This window comes from Phyllostomus hastatus, unplaced genomic scaffold (assembly GCF_019186645.2).
Source record: "Phyllostomus hastatus isolate PE091 unplaced genomic scaffold, TTU_PhHast_1.1 phas_scaffold_55, whole genome shotgun sequence".
Taxonomy (NCBI): domain Eukaryota; kingdom Metazoa; phylum Chordata; class Mammalia; order Chiroptera; family Phyllostomidae; genus Phyllostomus; species Phyllostomus hastatus.
This window is the reverse complement of record NW_025334035.1, coordinates 4,193,555-4,210,617: the sequence shown is the minus strand read 5'-3', so window position 1 is coordinate 4,210,617 and position 17,063 is coordinate 4,193,555. Positions and strand designations below refer to the sequence as shown.

Here is a 17,063-nt window from a genome sequence, read left to right as displayed (position 1 = left end):
CTTCCCAAATTCTGGTGTCCTGGGCCATTCTCTTTCTCTCTCATAAACATTGGCCCCCAGAAACAAGGATGACTGACTCTGTACTTAAAAGGAATATGAAATCCAACAATAGTTCAAATCTCAGTAAAGCTTTTTTTTTACCACCCCCAATCTCAAGACCCAAGAGGTCCCCCAGACACACCTCCCTCACCTTTTTCTTCAAGTTGTTCTCCAATCCAACTGACAAACTGCGACTCAGCTCTTGGGCCAAGCTGCTTAACCCTTCATGAGGTGGTAGGGAAGTGGAGGGTAAATACAGCTGGGCTCGGGCTGTGGCCTCTGCTTGACGACTGAGGTGCAAAGAAGCATAGAGCTGGGAGGTCACCTCGGAGGACACTTGGTTCAGCCCAGGGGCTTCTGATGAATCACTCAGGAGATCCTCAGCCTGGAGAGGTGAACTGGGGCTGGTAGCTGATGTCGCCATGAGTACAGGAAAGAGACAACTGGAGACAGCAGAGCTAGGAACTCCTGGTTCTGCTTTAGGAGAGCCCAGGGGGTAAAGTACACAGAGAAGGAAGATTTGGGAGAAAGGGGGAAAACTCCAAGCCAAGGAATCTTGGTGAATAGGGATATGGAGGCTTTCTGGTTACAGGAAAGATTCCCACCGGTACTACAGGTCATGGGAGAAAGCAAAAGCATTTCTTTCCACAGCTCCTGGAAACTGTAGAAAAGATGGGGAAAAGCAAGGAGTGAGTGGGGGACAAAAGCACCCCTGAAGTTCATCTGGAGTGCTGAAAGGTGCAGATCAACTTCTGGCACAGGCTATCACTGGTCAATTCAGCTCTTAAGTTCTCACACCCAGAACATGCAAACTGAAACAAACCCAAATCAAATAGTGGCTTAATTTCCGTCCAGCTGCCTTACCTGCCCCTCAACTGGCTCCAGTCTCAGAGAGACAGGAACGCCACTCTCCCCACCTCCCCTCTGCCCACTGCACAGTTCTACCCAGAGTCAACTGTCTCGTAAATCCCCTGCAACCCCTCCTGCTACGAAAGCCGCGGCAAGGCTCCCTAGAATCCCTCCCTTCCCACTACCGCAAAAGAAACTTTGTGAATATTCAGTCACACCCTCATAATGTCCCTAAAAATTACTCCCCCCTCAAACCTAGCCTGCAATGTTGTACCTTGATTACTCCGTTCCGACTATCCCACACCTCCAGTCTTCAGCCCCCCAATTTGTCACGGATAGCCCCCTGCCCGAGCCCGGATCCGGAAAGACCTAGACCTCCCCCCTCGCGCCCTTCCCTACACTCAAAACCGTTGGCAACCGCCTGCCCACCGCCCAAAGCCCCGCCTCTCTTTCCTCGATGACGTCACCAGCCCGAAGACCTCTCTCGCTGACGTACTTACTGCTTCTGGAGCCTGGGAGCTGGAACGCGCGTGCGCGGGCCCTACAGCCGCGAATTGGCTGAGAGAGGTATTGGGACGCTGTAGTAGCTCCTCTGCCGCGAGGGGACCCGGTGGGGCGGGGCTCCGCGGAAACCGGAAGCATCTAGTGACAGGCACTTGGAGCAGTTCCGGTGAGTTCGGGGGACCCCGCCTGGTTGGAGGGATCCAGGGCAGAAAACTGGGACCCACAGAGGGTGGGCGGTACCGGAGCGAGGCTCACACTCTGTGTCCTGCAGATGACTGTCCACAACCTGTACCTGTTTGACCGAAATGGAGTGTGTCTGCATTACAGCGAGTGGCACCGCAAGAAGCAAGCGGGGATCCCCAAGGAGGAGGTGACGAGAGGGCCCCGCGCAACCGGGTGACCTCTCATCTCCAGACGCACACAGTCCCAGTCCAGTCACCTCCCTCCAAATCCTGGCTCGTTCCCGCCCCTGGTCTGTCTGCTTCAACAACCGAGAGCTAACTCTGCCCCTCTCCCTCCAGGAGTTCAAGCTGATGTACGGGATGCTGTTCTCTATCCGCTCGTTTGTCAGCAAGATGTCCCCGCTAGACATGTACGCGGAATCCGGAGTCAGAGGGGATGTTAAGGGAAGGAGGAATAGCCTTGGGAATTGCGGGGGGCGGGGGTGTTCTGGAGTGGGAGGGGCATTTGGCTCCCAAGGAGGGGAAGCTAATCTGAAGCGACAATGCTGGAGCTGGAAGAAGCCGCGGTGAGGAAAATCTGAAGGTAGAAACGTTGGATGTGGGGGCCAAATGGGGGGATCGGTGCGGGGCCGGGAAATGAGAGTTGTCCTTAGTCAACCAGACTCCTACAAATGCATTTAGAGAGAAGAGTCGACCTAAAGAGGATTAGAAGTGTCTTTCTGGGAGAAATTCCTCTCTCATTCCTTAACATCCTCCTCATCTCTGCAGGAAGGATGGCTTTCTGTCCTTCCAGACTAGCCGTTACAAACTCCATTACTACGAGACACCCACTGGGATCAAGGTTGTCATGAATACTGACTTGGGCGTGGGACCCATCCGAGATGTGCTGCATCACATCTACAGTTCGGTCAGTGCCAGACCCTGGGACCCTTATCCCAAAGCTCCTCAACAACAGTGGCCATGTAGAGCCCCAAGACTCCTTCAAAATCCCTGCCAGGATCCTACTGTAGTGTATAGAAGAGTATATAAGTCAGATAGAAGTCAGAGTTTTCAACACTCCCACCACCAGTTTCTCTTCGAGGAGGGCTTGCCTCCTCGCCCTTGATCCTACTGCATTCGCACATCCCTGAGGTTATACTAAGTTTAGAGTTGGAAACAAGAAGTGTCCAGACCCTGGCTCTAACACCCTCCCTCCCCATAGCTGTACGTGGAGCTGGTGGTGAAGAATCCCCTGTGCCCGCTGGGACAGACTGTACAAAGTGAGCTCTTCCGCTCCCGACTGGACTCCTACGTCCGCTCTCTGCCCTTTTTCTCTGCCAGGGCTGGCTGAAGGACGCACCCTACCTCGCCCCTCAGGAGAATCTCTGTCTACCTGCCCCTCCAACCCCTCTAGCTCCCAGGCAGCCCACCCTGGTGCCCTCCCCGTCATTACCTCCAAACCAGGCCCTCTCTCTAGGTTTATCCTCTACCAAAGGCCGTGAGAAGTCCAGAATAAACTTTTTGTCACTCTGTGGCTTGAGTGTGTCAGTTTGGGTGGTAGGTCGGGGCCCTGCCCTGCTCATGGACGGTGGCCACATCCCCTGAGCCTGACCATGGGTTTCTTAATAACAGCACTACTGACATTTCCAGCTGGATAATTCATTGGTGGGGGGAGGGGCGGGGAGCTGTCCTGTGTTTTGTCCTGGGCGCCACACACTAGATGCTGTACTTTATCTTGGGCGCCACTTACCTGTCGCCGGTGGTGATTGTCAAAAAAAGATCTTGTCAAACGTCCCCTGGGGGTCTCAGTCGTCCTCTACTGAGAACCACTGGGTTGAATCCAGAGGGTACCGAAAACCACCCTCCCGGGGTCTGCTCTCCAGGTCCTGAATATACCCACGATTGAAGCTATGGAGCTTCAGAAGGTGGGGTTTATGCAGATAATGGCAGGTTTAACTGGGAGGCAGGCGGGTTTATGCAAACGAGAGGGCGGTGCCTGCATGATGATTAGCTGAGCCTGCTGCGGACGGGGCTGGGAGCCCAGCAGGTCCCGCTGCGGAACAGGCTGAGGTGGCAACTCTCTCCCCGCCCCCCTCCAACTGTCCCTAGGTCCCTACCCTCCTAGGACCGCCCTCCACCTCTACTGTCATTCATTTCCCCCTCCTCCCTGCGCCAGTGCCCCCCATAGAGGAATAACTCCCCTCGTGGTTCCCCCTGTGTTTCTCTCCTCCCACCGCAAACCCCGCGACCTCCAACAGCCCGCCCCCGCGGGCCCAATCCTGCCTGCTGACTCCCTCTGCAGCCTCCTCAGCCTTCCCGCTCTCCTCAGGGCTCGAGCCACTACAACCCCGTTTGTCCGCCCTCGGGCTTCCGGGCTTCCTCCCTCTCCGCCCCCTCGAAGCCCCCTCACCAACCCTGGCCAGCCGGCATGCAGGTGTCTATCGCGTGTACTGAGCAGAACCTTCGCAGCCGAAGCAGTGAGGACCGTCTGTGTGGACCCAGGCCAGGCCCCGGGGGCGGCAATGGTGGGCCGGTTGGCGGGGCGCATGGGAATCCTCCAGGAGGAGGAGGGCCAGGACCAAAGGCCCGAGCCGCAGTGGTCCACCGACCCCCAGCGCCCGCTGGGGCCCTCCGAGAGAGCACCGGCCGCGGCACTGGCATGAAATACAGGTATGGGGGTAGCCGGGCAGCCTGCCCTATCTGCTCCCCTTTCCTGACCTGAGGCTTTCTGGGATGCCTCCAGGACCCTCTCAAACTTCACTAAGAAGGTCCTGGCTCATTCTATCTCTTCTTCCCATAGCTGGCACTCCCTTACTTTGTCGCTCTCTTGGTCTTCCTTGATACCCCTGACTAGGAGAAATTCAAGTTTACTGAGATTGATGGGTCCTGTCAGACCCAGGGGGTGCTCCTGAGCTTTTCTCCTTACCCCCAGGAAAGCCAGGGATGCATGAATCTCCAGCCCCCCACCCCCCAAGATAGAGTGTCCTTGGGTCGGTGTCCTGGGAAGAGGTGGAGGAAGGAAAGGGCTTCTCGCTCTGGCCTGCTCAGGGTGCCTGACCCAGATACTGCCCCTACCTGCCCCATGGGCCCAGTCTCCAGCGACCTTTCTTGGGGGGACAGAAATGGGGTCCTGGGAAGGATGAGCCACATCTTTCAACCCCATGCTGAGGAAGAGGGGTCAAGTGGGGAAGGTGGACTATAATGTAACAGACTTTATCTTGGGGAGCTGCTGGGCTCTCAGAACTACTAATAGGGGGAGGGGAGGGGGAGGGGGTTCCTGCTTGGGAGTGAGCAGAGATCACTGATCTTACTGAGCTTTGCCAGCTAAGGAATTTGATCCCTTCCATGTGCCAGCCCTGCTTGGGAGGCTGAGTCAACAACCTGAGTGGGTGTTTTGGAAGGTGGGGGCTCTCTGGTTCAGAGACAAACTTCACAAGCCCACAGGAGCAGAGGGAATAGAGAGGGGAAGAGGAAGAACTGGCCTTTCCTGTCATTCCTGTCATACTCCCCATGGAGATTTCCTACCTACCTATATTGGAGGTCTATCTGCCTAGCTTATCTAGGGACACTTCCCTGCCTGAGTGCCTGAATTTGACTTGGCTCACCCCTCCATCTCTGGTGTCTGCCCTTTAGCATAGCACTCTGTCTGAAGGTCTGTTTTCACAAACTCAACATAATCCACCAGTCACATTTCTCCAGGCCCCCAACTCCACACATGCTAGAGATGACTCAAACACAAACAAGATCCCACAGAAGAAACATAAATCAGGCAGCACATCTCCAATGTGTTAGGAGGGAAGAGAGGCACTGGACAGTGGATCTAGCGGAAGTCATTTATTTGTTCACATATGCTATGGGCCCAATTCAGTAGCCCACTGGGTCTAGTTTCTTTGGACTGAGACATAGTGAGGGCTTCTTATTCTGGGGGGAGAGGAAGTGGGAGCTGATAATCTGTGTCCCTAATGGAGGCTCCACACCTTCCTGCTACTTCTGTCTCCTGCAGAAACCTAGGAAAGTCTGGTCTTCGGGTGTCCTGTCTTGGCCTAGGTGAGTTAGAAAGGATTTAAAGGAAGGGTGTTTTTTTATGGCTTGCCTCCCACAGTTCTCATGTGCCTGGCTTCCCTCTTGCAGGTACCTGGGTCACATTTGGTTCTCAGATCTCGGATGAGGTATAAGTGATGGGACTTAGAAGCAGGGTGAGGGGCTATGAGGGAACCAGAGCCTGGGGGGAATGGACCTGGATAGGGGTCCGGACAACAAGCACTGATGGATGGGGTTCAAGGCTGGAGGGTGAGGAAAGGGGACAGGATCTGGAAGCAAGGCTGAGGTGCTATGGGCCAGGGTGCAGCGAGGGAGGTGACTGAGGGGCCAGTGGTTGATCTTCATCTCTTTCTCTCGCCTCCCTAGACAGCAGAGGATGTGCTGACAGTAGCCTACGAGCATGGTATAAACCTGTTTGACACCGCTGAAGTGTACGCAGCTGGAAAGTAAGGAAAATTATGTTTAGAAGATGAGAGAACATCAGGACTTCCTGTTTTCTCTCTTAAGAACCCCAGGAATTCTGCGAACACTAAGTTCTAACCTTTCAGTCAGTGGGCCCCCAAAACATTATGGGACTCATAGTCCCAAACATCAAGTCCTTCTCCAGCTTAGGAGGCAATGGGCAGACTGTGCAGTCAAAATAAAATAAAACCAGCAAATACATCTTGGGCATCAGTTGTGTGCAACTGTGTGGGGATTTCAAAGCTAAATTTTCAAACATACCATGCCACTTCACACACCTATGGCTTCACACTGGGAGTACCCAAAACCTATGTTGACCTACCATTACATCTTCTCCATTTGACAGACTCTTCTGTTCATCTTCAAGACTTGGCCCAAATGTCAGCTCCTCCAAGAAGCCTTCACACAATTCTCCAAAGTTGATCACTACCCCCTTCAATTCCCAAAGCACTTTACACTACCCTCTGACACACCATTATCAATTACTGGTTCATGTGGCCATATTTGCTGCTCAATTGGGATTCTCCTTCCAATGAACTCTGTCTTGCTTTTCCCCATATCACCTAAGTACCTACACAGAGCCAAGCACAGAGCAGGCACTGCTTGTGGAATGCCATCAATATGCCCTCAATATGCTTACAGCCTCAGAGGTTATACAAACAAACTGAGAAGACAGGGAGCTATGAAACACTGAATAACAGTCCATTATAACAACTTAAGACTTGTTAGACCTTAGCTCATAGTTAAGTTCCAAAGAATTGTGTGGCCCAGAGGTTTTCAATCTTTTTCATCTCCTGGCACACATAAACTAATTACTAAAATTCTATGGCACACCAAAAAATATAATTTTGCCTATCTAACAAAAAAATAGGTATACTTTTGATTCATTCACATCAGATGGCTATTGTGTTGTCTGTTGCATTTTTTAAATTTGACAATCTAAGAGAAAAGAGGTCAGTACCCCTGACTAAACAGTCAGGTGTTGCATGTTTTAAAAATTCTTGTGGCAGACCAGTGTGCCACATCACAGCAGGTAAAAATCACTGGTGTAGCCAATGAGAGCTATGGAAACTGATATGAAAGACTGCCCATAGCCTATAGCATTCAGAGAACATTTTCCATTCTGCTCAGAGGTAGAATCTGAGCTAAGCTTTGGAGGATAGGCGGGATTTTGCAGAGACCCAAGGGGGAGGGCAACACAGATGACTGGAACCAGTGTCTCCCTAGTTTGTCCCACTCCCCTCCTATTCTTTCCCTTCCAAACTCAGACCAGAGCTTGGTACATAGTTGAATGATTGAATGAAAATTGTACAACTGTGCCCCTAGTTCCAGGGGCCTCTGTTATTTAGTCCAGAATGGGGCCTTGAGCCCCTGGGCTCCTGGTTTATGCTCCACTTTACAAGAGAGGAAATTGGTTGATGGAAAAGGTGAGGGAGAGGGGAAGGAACTGATCCACCTTCAAGGGTGAGTGCTTCTACCACTGTCTTTCTTCCAGGGCTGAAAGAACTCTAGGCAACATCCTCAAGAGCAAAGGTTGGAGGTGAGAGGGTGTTTGTGGGGTGAAGGTTGCTGGGGATGTGATCATCAAAAAAACCTTTTCTTGTGGGTTCCCCCATTTCTCTTTTTCCAGGAGATCAAGTTATGTCATCACCACAAAGATTTTTTGGGGAGGACAGTAAGTGGCTGCCCCCCTATAACTGGGGAGAAGATCTACATAGAGGATATGTGCAGGTGTATGGGATAAGGGTGGTGACAGCTGTCCCCACATTTGCTACCCCAGGCCTGCTTCTTGCCTGTGAAAACCAATGCAATCCCAGTTCCTCATGGTGCCAGCCCAGCCCTGGTCTCCTCCCTTTGTAACACCTCAGCTTTGACTTTCCTTTTCCTACAGGGCAGAAACTGAGCGAGGCTTGAGCCGCAAACACATCATCGAGGGTGAGAGTTAAAGACTGAGAACCTGAAGTGGCTTGGTATGGAAGCCAGAGGAGTTGGGGACATTCTCTGAAGCTCTTGAGTTAGAGGCTTTGAATAAGGGAACTGGAATTTAGGCAGCCATGGCAAAGGGGTGAGGTTCAGACCTCACCCCTTATTCTTCAGAAACTGAAGCCAAGGTACTTACCTTCCTGTCTTTATCCCTATCCCAGGCTTGCGAGGATCTCTGGAACGTCTCCAGCTGGGATATGTGGACATCGTCTTTGCTAATCGCTCAGACCCCAACAGCCCCATGGAGGGTAAAGCAGCACCCCAACCCTGATAGTCCTTCAAAACTGAGCACTTCTCAACTTCTCAAACCCTCAGCAGGAAGCCAGCCCTAGCTCAGGAAGCCTCCCACAGTGGAGGCTCAGATCCCAGGACTTAGGGAGGGAGGCAAAAAATAGATACCAACCTCTCTGGGGTCTCTGTGGGGCAGGCAGAGATCTGCAGGTCTGGAGTCCTGCATAGCAGGAATCTGACAGTAAGGCTCTCCCTCTCCCATATGCCTAGAGATTGTGCGAGCCATGACCTATGTCATCAACCAGGGCCTGGCCCTATACTGGGGGACATCCCGATGGGGGGCTGCAGAAATCATGGTGAGTGTGCTATCCCACTTGTCCCTGTCCCACAACTAGTTCCCATTTTCACATGGCCACTCCAAACTCCACTCTATTGGAGGAGGAGTGGAAGAAAATGGAAGGGGTGCTCTGACCCCCATCTCTGCCCCAGCCCCTCATGTCTTTCTCAACACACACAGGAGGCCTACGCCATGGCCAGACAGTTCAATCTGATCCCCCCGGTGTGTGAACAAGCAGAGCACCATCTGTTTCAGAGAGAGAAGATGGAGATGCAGCTGCCAGAGCTCTACCACAAGATTGGTTTGTAGCCCCCTTATCCCTACCTTTCCCTTGGGCTTACTATCACCTTGATCCCTTTCCCCACATCCAATCCTCTTGCTCTTAGGTGTCGGCTCAGTCACCTGGTCCCCTCTGGCCTGTGGCCTCATCACTAGCAAGTATGATGGGCGAGTCCCAGATCCCTGCAGGGTCACTATCAAGGTGTGATCTTAGGGCTCGGGATGGCAGGACTGGGCTCTCCTGGCCATTCTAGGGTGGTGGTGTGATCTTTTGCTGATTCTCTGTGGCCTCCAGGGCTACCAGTGGCTCAAGGACAAAGTGCAGAGTGAAGATGGCAAGAAGCAACAAGCCAAAGTCATGGACCTTCTCCCCATCGCTCACCAGCTGGGCTGCACTGTGGCACAGCTTGCTATTGGTGAGACACTGTCAGCCCTGGACCCTGCAGGGAGCTTGTTTCCTCCTGAGACACTCCCAAAGCCAAGACTGGTTTGTCCTCGGGGAGAACCCTCTTCCTCAGAGACACTTCTAATGTCCATCTGCTCACTGTTACCCATCAGTTCTCTTGTTTTCCTCCTCTGGCCCCAGCATGGTGTCTCCGCAGTGAGGGTGTCAGCTCCGTCTTGCTGGGGGCGTCCAGTGCAGAGCAGCTGATGGAACATCTGGGTGCCCTACAGGTGAGCTGGGGACTCAGAGGGTGAGCCCATCTCTATCCCCTCCCCAGGTGTCAAAGCCTCATTGTCCAACCCAGAATGGGCCTGTGAGGTCACCCACTACAAGGTCCTCATTTTGCTGATGAGAGGTCAGGGTGACAAGACAAAACAGGCACAGCTGTGATTATTTCCCTGCCACTTGGCACTCTGTGCTGCTCCCCTGGGTCCCATAAGTTCATGACATCAAACTTCATGCCTTTCTTCAGTCACTCAACCACCTGATTCTCTTCCAGGTGCTGAGCCAGCTGACCCCGCAGACCGTCACGGAGATAGATGGACTCCTGGGGAACAAACCACATTCCAAGAAATAATCTGTCAGGGACACAGGGACCCAAACCTGGACCACTGCACCCCTACCTACCTGCCCACCCAGAACTGCTTCCATACACCCACCTCCTTCCAGCTCCGGATCCCTCCCGCCAGAGCCAGAGTAGCCCTGCCCACTAACGAGTTCTGGCTTCGATAAGATAATCGATATGCATGAACAAAGCCATATCCTTCTGCAGTGGGTTTGAGAGGAAAAGTAGTCCGCTGCTCCCTGCTGCGTTCTTCTAGGCCTTTTTGCTAATCCTGGGCATGAGCTACTGGGCCGTCTCTTCTCTGTCATTTGGTCTTGCTCCCTTTCTTTTACCCCAATAGCCAAAGCCCCTTAAAAAAAAAGAAAAACAAAAAACGGCAGACATAAACGCAGAGTACCTCAGAAGTGGCCCTTGAAATATCATCAAGGGGTAATAACCTAGAATAAGAAGTGAGTTGTGATATCATCTGGGACAACAGAAAATGGGGCTCTTATGTTATCTCGTACTAAAGAAGCCAGGCTGGCCCTGGCAGGAAGTAAACGATACTCTTTGGGAAACCAGGACCCTGCTTCCCAGCCCGGAGGTGGAGGAGGGCTTAAAACTGAAATTAGTATTAATACCTTGTTTCTGCCCAGAGTGTAGGGGTGGGGAATACAGTGACAACAGCACTGACAAAGTTAGAGGGAAATTTGATGGCTAACTTGGCCAGGGTAGCCCTTGGAAAACACGATTCGGCTGTACTTTGCAGGAGATGGTGACAGCCTTTAGGTCACAGCAGATATATGGGGCTGACAAACAAAGGTCTGGGGATAGACTTTTGAGCTTTTAGCAGGGCTTCCTACCTGTCAGTGAAAGACTGCAGTCTTCCTTCTGGCAATAATCTTAAAGCAATAATGACGGCCCCTCTTCTGTAAGACTTTCCAGGGAATTGTAAATAAAATCTCAGTTTAATCCTTCCTCACTCACTGCGTGTTGACATTGCAGGGGGTGGGAGGTTAGAGTCTCAGTCTCAGATAGCTGGCCCTCTAAACCCTTGCCATTAGAAAGTTCCAGTACTAGCTTTCTCTCCATCGCTCACATGCCTCAGGGACCCAAGCCTTGTGCTCCTAGGCACTGCTCTCATCAAGGACCCAGGCACCAGATTACTCAGCCCCCGTTTTCTTCCTTCCTTCAGTTGCCACATTCCTTAGAACCCAGAGAGATCTGGCTTCGTAGTCTTTTTCCTCCCTCTGACACTACTGCCCTTGCTTCGTTTTGAAAGTTGTCTTGTACTTCCTAATTTCCCTCTCGTCTGATACCTACACATATGCCAGGGAACTATCTTGGTAGTTTTCTTGTGGCTGAGTGGGAGGGGCTGTTCCGAGGTGGAGGCTTTGGGATTCGGTGAAGGAGAGGTAAAATGAAACCCAGTCCATGGTTGAGATGATACAGAAAAGGGAAAGGAGTTATCATTATAAGGAAAAAAAAACAGAAAACAAGTGAAAGATTAGGTGTGAGGGTGGCAGAAAAGCAGACTCGAGGAGGATTATGTCAGATACCACCCCTTAGTCTTCCCCAAAGGACTCCAATTTCCCTGAGACAGAAAGTGGGTGGAAAGTTACAACCTTTAAAGATCACAAGGCAAGAAAGGATGAGATCTGCCTTCCTTAAAATACAACCTCATCATCTCCCTACTACCCATCCTCACCTTTGATCCTAAAGCTGAGAGAGCAGAGTAAAATCAATTTCCAAAAGAGAAACAGCAGCATGCCATTTTTGGGATTAGTAACGAACCAGATCAACTAATGAATACTTACATCCCAGTTCTACTCATTTTGGAAGACTGTGGAGGAAACAAAGAGGTAAAATGTATTGCTAAACTATGACTGGTTATTCTGTAACATACATGAATTTATAAATTCAAAATAGTCCTCTTTTAAATAATTATCTTGGAGAGGTCTGCACTTACTTAAAAATGCCTCCCTCATTTCTCAAAATATTAAAAAAAAAACCCTCCTTATAATTACCTTCAGATTCAGTTTAGAAACCCCTTATAAGAAACCTTCTTTTATTGTCACACCTCATTCACCACATTTATCACTTACCTCATTCATTAATTTAACAAGTATTTGTTTACCGAGTCCTACTATGGGATACAATGGTGAACAAAATCAGACACAGAATCACCTTTATAGTACTTACTCATGGGTGAAACAAATAACCCCCAAACAAAAACTTTAGTTATCCAAAGTTCAGAGGAAATGCTGCCCTGAGAGCTGACAGATGAATAGGTGTACCAAGGTGAAAGCAAGAAGGTTAGAGGGATAGCATACAAGAAAGCCTTGTGGCAGAAAAAAAACATACAAGCCGAAGGTCTCAAAAACCAGTGTCTAAAGAGGGAAGGGAAGCAGAACGTGAGACATGGGTGGGTTCAGAACATAGAGAGACTTCATAGGGCATTTTAGAATATTATCTTTATCTTAAGAACAGCAGGAAACCCTCTAGATCAGTTATATATTGATACACCACAAATCACCTCCAAAATTTAGCGGCTTGAAAGAACTTCTGAACACTTAATTTTTAAAATCATTTGTGTGTGTGTGTGTGTGTGTGTGTGTAATTCTGTGGGCTGGTTGGGGGTGGCAGGGCTCCTCTGTTATTTTCATCTAGGCTCACTCATGTGGCTGAATTCAACCAGTTGGTTGTCTGGGCAGGAAAATCCAAGATGGACTCACTAGTACATCTCATTGTTAAAACTGGCTATTGGCTGGGGCTCCTCAGATCTCCTCCATGTGGCCTCATCCACCACTGGTTTGAATTGCCTTACATGGTTGTCTCAGGGAAATACTGCAAAGGGACAGAGGCAGAAACTGCAAGGTCTCTGAAGGACTATGCTCCAGTATTCATCACTTCTGGCACATTCTATCAGACAAGCAAGTCATGGAGGGATAGCGAAATGACCCCAATTCCTTCTCCTTAATGGGAGAAGCACATTAAAAGGTTTAAAACAGGAGAGCAAAGGGTGTGTGGTAGGACATGATTGAGTTTGAGATTTGGGAAGATCACTCTAGTGTAGAGAAAAGCTAGCATAAGGCCATAACAGCTATGGACGAAATGGTTAAAAGGCTCCTATGAGGGTCTAAGCAAGAGATGATGGCAGCTTGGACTAGGGTGGTATGCTGGAGGTAGAGAAAAGTGGGTGGCTTAGAGGGATATTTAGGAGGCAAAATGAACCAGGCTTGGTGATAAGTCAGTAAAGGGAGATGAAAATGAGAGAAGGGTCAAGATTAACACCTAAATTTCTGGAGTTAGATAAAGAAAGAAGTAGAAAACGCTGGAAGAGATGCTGATTTGGACAAAGAAATCATTGGTTGGGGTTCCTGGAGATAAATAGGAAAGGAAGAGACTGAATATCCAGGACTGAAGTTTAGAGAGGCTTTAACTGTCAGCTTGGGAGCATTTATATAATCAAATCTACCTTAAAAGTTTAAGGTTTAATCAACAACTAGAGATATTAAAAGATGTGAGATCTCCGAACAGCATTCCAAAGAGAAGTTCCAAAACAGTTGTGAATTATGACAGTGTCATTGGAGTAAGTAGATAGTTTTCCCCCAAGTGACCATGAAAACAATACAGAAGTTCTGTATTGTTTGCTTAAAAATAATGGTCTACCTCCTCACAAAAGATTATCCTCTAAGGTTTTAACAATCTAGTTTAAAGCAAAATCAACTCTACACTGCCATGGGTGTAGAGAAGCCCATCTTGTATTGATCAAGAGAGATGGGTGTTGAAAATGTTGAGTAGAGAGAAGTTAAAGTGAACACAATATAGACTGGGGGCACGGGATAATAATTACAGCTAATATGTGGTGTTTACTTTATGCCAGGCATTGTTCTAAGTACTTTACATATATAGGTTCATTCAATCCTATTATTATCCACATTTTATAGATGAGGAGACCAAGGCCCAGAGAAGTTAAGTAACTTGCTCAGTGTCACAACTATTAAGTAGTAGTGGCTGGGATATGAACTCAAGCCAACTGGTTCTAGATATTACCCTCCACACCAGAACATGGATTGCAGGTCCAGGAGAGGAAGGTCAGAAGGAGGCAGTTGGGGATGGGTGTGGCACCATGAGGGAATGTGGGCTGTGAGTACTACGTCCTGTTTACCTGTCAGGGAGGTCAGATCCCTGAGTCAGAACTCATGCTGGGCTGCTTTGCTGGAACCATCGTGGTATGTGGGTGTCTAGGCCTGGCTACTCCGGAAGGAATGGATTCCCAGCATTCCTAAGGCCATGGTCCTGAAATCTAAGGCCCTCCTTAGGCTGAAATGTCAGCTGGGAATTGAAGAGTTTGAGAAGAAAAAAATTGGGGGATCAGCCTTGCAAAAACACAAGATAGTCATGGATAATAATGCCAGAATGAGCTACTGCCAGGCAGCATCTGTTAAAACATCCCAGAGTCCACTGAAGATTGGGTAGAATGGGCACTGTCACTGGCTGAGGAAGTGTGTTTGGGTAGGGTCGTAAAAATGTGATCAACTGAATGAACAGGCCCAAGGGGCTGTAGAGACCCGTGCCAGTGGCTGAGGCGGGGCACAGGAAGGGGACAAGGGAGGTTGCACATAGTAGAATTAGAGAACACAGCTTTTGTGTTGGAGGATAAAGATGTGGAGGAAGTAGAAGGTTGTGGGCCTTTTATCGCCGGGTCTCGGCACCACTTAGGCTTCCTACCCAACTCCCCGACCAGCTCCGGCAGCTTTGACATTCCCGGCCTCTGGCCTCCACCGCCCCCACGCGTGCCACCTCAGGGAGCGTCCAGACCACTGCGTGACGCCGAGAGGGGCGGGGTCTCATTATTAAAAGGGGCCAGAGGCCGCGGCGCGGGCCCCAAGACCTGACCCGGGTCGCAGGGACGGCCAGCTCGTTCTGCCCACAACATCAGCCACATTAGCGACATCCTTGAGTCCGCGGCGTGCACCATGCAGCTCCTGGTGAAGGTGCCATCTCTTCCAGAGCTGGGAGAGATGGACTGCAACATCTGCTACCGGCCCTTCAACCTCCGGGGCCGCGCGCCCCGCCGCCTGCCCGGAACGGCGCGTGCCCGCTGCGGTCACACACTCTGCACAGCCTGCTTGCACGAGTTGGTGGCGCGCGGCGACCGCAGTGGGGCGGCAGCGCGCATGGTGCGCTTGCGCCGCATCGTCACATGCCCCTTCTGCCGCGCGCCCACCCCACTCCCGCGCGGCGGGGTCACGGAGGTCGCTGTGGACCCAGACTTGTGGTCGCGGTTGGAGGGAAAAGCCCGTGCGGAACGTGAACCGGATGAAGCAGGTAGCCCGGTAAGGGAAGGTGGCGAAGCCGACAGAGAGGCCGACGATGAGGAAGAGGAGAGCGAGAAGGGGTCTAGGTCGAGGAACGCGGGGTGGCGCACTGTCCGGCGGCTCTTGGACAGGTTGATGGCTCCCGCGCGCCGCTGGCGGCGCCCGCTGCCTAGCAACGGTGAGTGGCCATCCCCGGAGGCTGCCGGGGAGAGAGGGCCCAGGAACTCCAGGGTTAGGCTGCATCCTCATGATGCCACTAACACCTCTTCTTTCCCCCAGTGCTATACTGTCCGGAGATCAAGGACTTTGCCCACATGACCCGCTGCACACTGTAACTCCGGGACCCGGAAGCTAAGGCAGAAGGAAGGTGGGATCTGCATTCTCAGGGCCTACAAGTGGCTTATGCCAAGGCTACACCCTCTCCCACCCAGGACTGGCACTGATGAGGAAGTGGAGCTGAGGGCGGGAGGGAACGCCCTAGGAGGTGTTGATGCTGAGCTGGGGAGGCTCCTAGACAGATCTCCCCCATCTGCTGGCTGTGCCAGTCTTACATATTCAGGATGGAGTGGCCCAGGGATGATAAAAACAGTCTGCGTTCCCGTGGGAAGAATACAGATTGTTTCCTTAGCTGTGACTTGGCTTTTGTCCAGGGCAGCTCTGATGTGTGGGAGCAACAAGTCCCATTTTAGCAATTTTGTGTCAACGGTTTGAAAATTCCAGAAAGATGGAGCAGGAGGAAAAGGCTGATTTTCAGGTCATGTTAAATCTCACTTCTCTACAGGGTAAGAGAACTGAGAAAAATAAGCCCTTTGGTTCCCCACCTCTCTCCCCACCTCGGCGCTGGTATGCCTACTGTCTCCCCACTCCAAGTACTATATCCCTAAAATTATCAAGATGCCACTGCCTTGCTTCATTCCTTAATCTCCCTTCAACTTGTTAGGGCAGGTATCAGAAGGTCCAAAGAACATTAATCCAAGGCACCTAATTAGGGCCTATCAAGGATAGAAGGGAGAGACACTTGGTAAAACCATCCAATTTTAAACTTTTGATACTATCTGTACTTTTATAGTCAAAGGGAAACAGTCGCTACTGAAAAAAAGATGCCCATTTAATTTTGTATACAATAGTTGGACTTCTATTGTATGCCATGGATTCTATTTTTAAAATCCCATCAATATCTTATACTAGGTCAGTGTAAGCTTATTGGAAGTGCAAAATCTCAGCATTCCATTTCCGACTTACTGAATCAGAACCTGCATTTTAACAAGAATCCCAGGTAATATGAGCATCTTAATATTTAAGCATTGGTCCACATCCTAGGTGCTCTAGGATATTACCATCTATGGGTTGAATATTTAGAACACAAATGGTATTTAATAAGTTATATACTATTTTATTGGTTTTTAAGTGACATCTTCTGTTGAAGTAATCTTAAATTCTTCATGCACATAGTTGCATTTTCCTTTGAATTAAAAATGTGAACTTAAGTATAAGCCCCAACTTTTGTAACTATATTTTGGCTTTTTTTCTAAGTCTGAGCTTAAATGTTCCCTCTCTTGGGAGGCCTTTCTCAGTATTCACCTCGGTGTTGCCCCTTCCCTCACCCTCTATAGCATGCCTTGTTTTATGGTCACTGCTTTTATATTTGTTGGCGCCCCCGCCCCCTAGAGTGTAAGTTTTGTGAGAGCAATGACTGCCTCGTGAGTATTGCATCTCCAGGCTAACAACAGTGTTAATGTATAGTGTGTATTCAATAAATGTTTGTTGGATTTATCTTCAATTCTTTAACACTCAAAAAACTGATCTCTCTCAGCCTCTGAGCAGCCCTGGCAGTGAGCAACATATGTCAAGGAAGTGTCTAACA

The 17,063-nt window shown here is 50.2% G+C and overlaps 4 protein-coding genes across 7 annotated transcripts in view; 3 read left to right on the top strand and 1 right to left on the bottom strand.

Annotated features, from left to right (window-relative positions):
• Positions 1-1,497, bottom strand: part of CNTROB (centrobin, centriole duplication and spindle assembly protein) — a 28,914-nt gene extending 27,417 nt beyond the window's left edge. For 2 of the 4 annotated variants that reach the window (XM_045824394.1, XM_045824397.1), the window contains exons 1-2: positions 1,163-1,314; positions 182-700 (exon numbers count right to left, since the gene is read on the bottom strand). In XM_045824394.1, coding sequence (XP_045680350.1) covers positions 182-463 — 282 coding nt within the window. In that variant the 5' untranslated portion in view covers positions 464-700; positions 1,163-1,314. Of the gene's footprint in view, positions 1-181; positions 701-1,162; positions 1,315-1,388 lie in introns of those variants that run through there. The other 2 variants (XM_045824395.1, XM_045824396.1) reach the window with 2 other exon arrangements.
• On the top strand, positions 1,419-3,085 carry TRAPPC1 (trafficking protein particle complex subunit 1). The gene is made up of 5 exons (XM_045824399.1): positions 1,419-1,558; positions 1,664-1,762; positions 1,914-1,984; positions 2,343-2,481; positions 2,776-3,085. Exons 2-5 carry the CDS (start codon positions 1,664-1,666, stop codon positions 2,902-2,904), a joined length of 438 nt encoding a protein of 145 aa, XP_045680355.1. The 5' UTR covers positions 1,419-1,558; the 3' UTR covers positions 2,905-3,085.
• Positions 3,086-3,652: 567 nt separating this feature from the next.
• KCNAB3 (potassium voltage-gated channel subfamily A regulatory beta subunit 3) lies at positions 3,653-10,847 on the top strand. Its single transcript, XM_045824304.1, has 14 exons — positions 3,653-4,223; positions 5,557-5,600; positions 5,685-5,722; positions 5,961-6,040; positions 7,552-7,596; positions 7,687-7,731; positions 7,948-7,991; positions 8,201-8,287; positions 8,541-8,626; positions 8,788-8,908; positions 8,994-9,088; positions 9,182-9,302; positions 9,473-9,561; positions 9,831-10,847. The coding sequence occupies exons 1-14, from the start codon at positions 3,982-3,984 to the stop codon at positions 9,906-9,908; spliced, it is 1,215 nt and encodes a 404-aa protein (XP_045680260.1). The 5' UTR covers positions 3,653-3,981; the 3' UTR covers positions 9,909-10,847.
• A 3,936-nt stretch (positions 10,848-14,783) lies between these two features.
• Positions 14,784-16,972, top strand: RNF227 (ring finger protein 227). Its single transcript, XM_045824451.1, has 2 exons — positions 14,784-15,377; positions 15,479-16,972. Exons 1-2 carry the CDS (start codon positions 14,858-14,860, stop codon positions 15,532-15,534), a joined length of 576 nt encoding a protein of 191 aa, XP_045680407.1. The 5' UTR covers positions 14,784-14,857; the 3' UTR covers positions 15,535-16,972.
• Positions 16,973-17,063: the final 91 nt, after the last annotated feature.

Excerpts from the sequence above, each read along its gene's own strand:
- TRAPPC1 (XM_045824399.1), top strand. The coding sequence starts at position 1,664 with ATGACTGTCCACAACCTGTACCTGTTTGACCGAAATGGAGTGTGTCTG. Across the intron at positions 1,985-2,342 it reads AAGATGTCCCCGCTAGACAT|GAAGGATGGCTTTCTGTCCT; the intron begins GTACGCGGAATC and ends TCATCTCTGCAG. Across the intron at positions 2,482-2,775 it reads TGCATCACATCTACAGTTCG|CTGTACGTGGAGCTGGTGGT; the intron begins GTCAGTGCCAGA and ends CCCTCCCCATAG.
- KCNAB3 (XM_045824304.1), top strand. The coding sequence starts at position 3,982 with ATGCAGGTGTCTATCGCGTGTACTGAGCAGAACCTTCGCAGCCGAAGC. Across the intron at positions 8,909-8,993 it reads AGAGCTCTACCACAAGATTG|GTGTCGGCTCAGTCACCTGG; the intron begins GTTTGTAGCCCC and ends TCTTGCTCTTAG. Across the intron at positions 9,089-9,181 it reads CCTGCAGGGTCACTATCAAG|GGCTACCAGTGGCTCAAGGA; the intron begins GTGTGATCTTAG and ends TGTGGCCTCCAG.
- RNF227 (XM_045824451.1), top strand. The coding sequence starts at position 14,858 with ATGCAGCTCCTGGTGAAGGTGCCATCTCTTCCAGAGCTGGGAGAGATG. Across the intron at positions 15,378-15,478 it reads GCGCCCGCTGCCTAGCAACG|TGCTATACTGTCCGGAGATC; the intron begins GTGAGTGGCCAT and ends TCTTTCCCCCAG.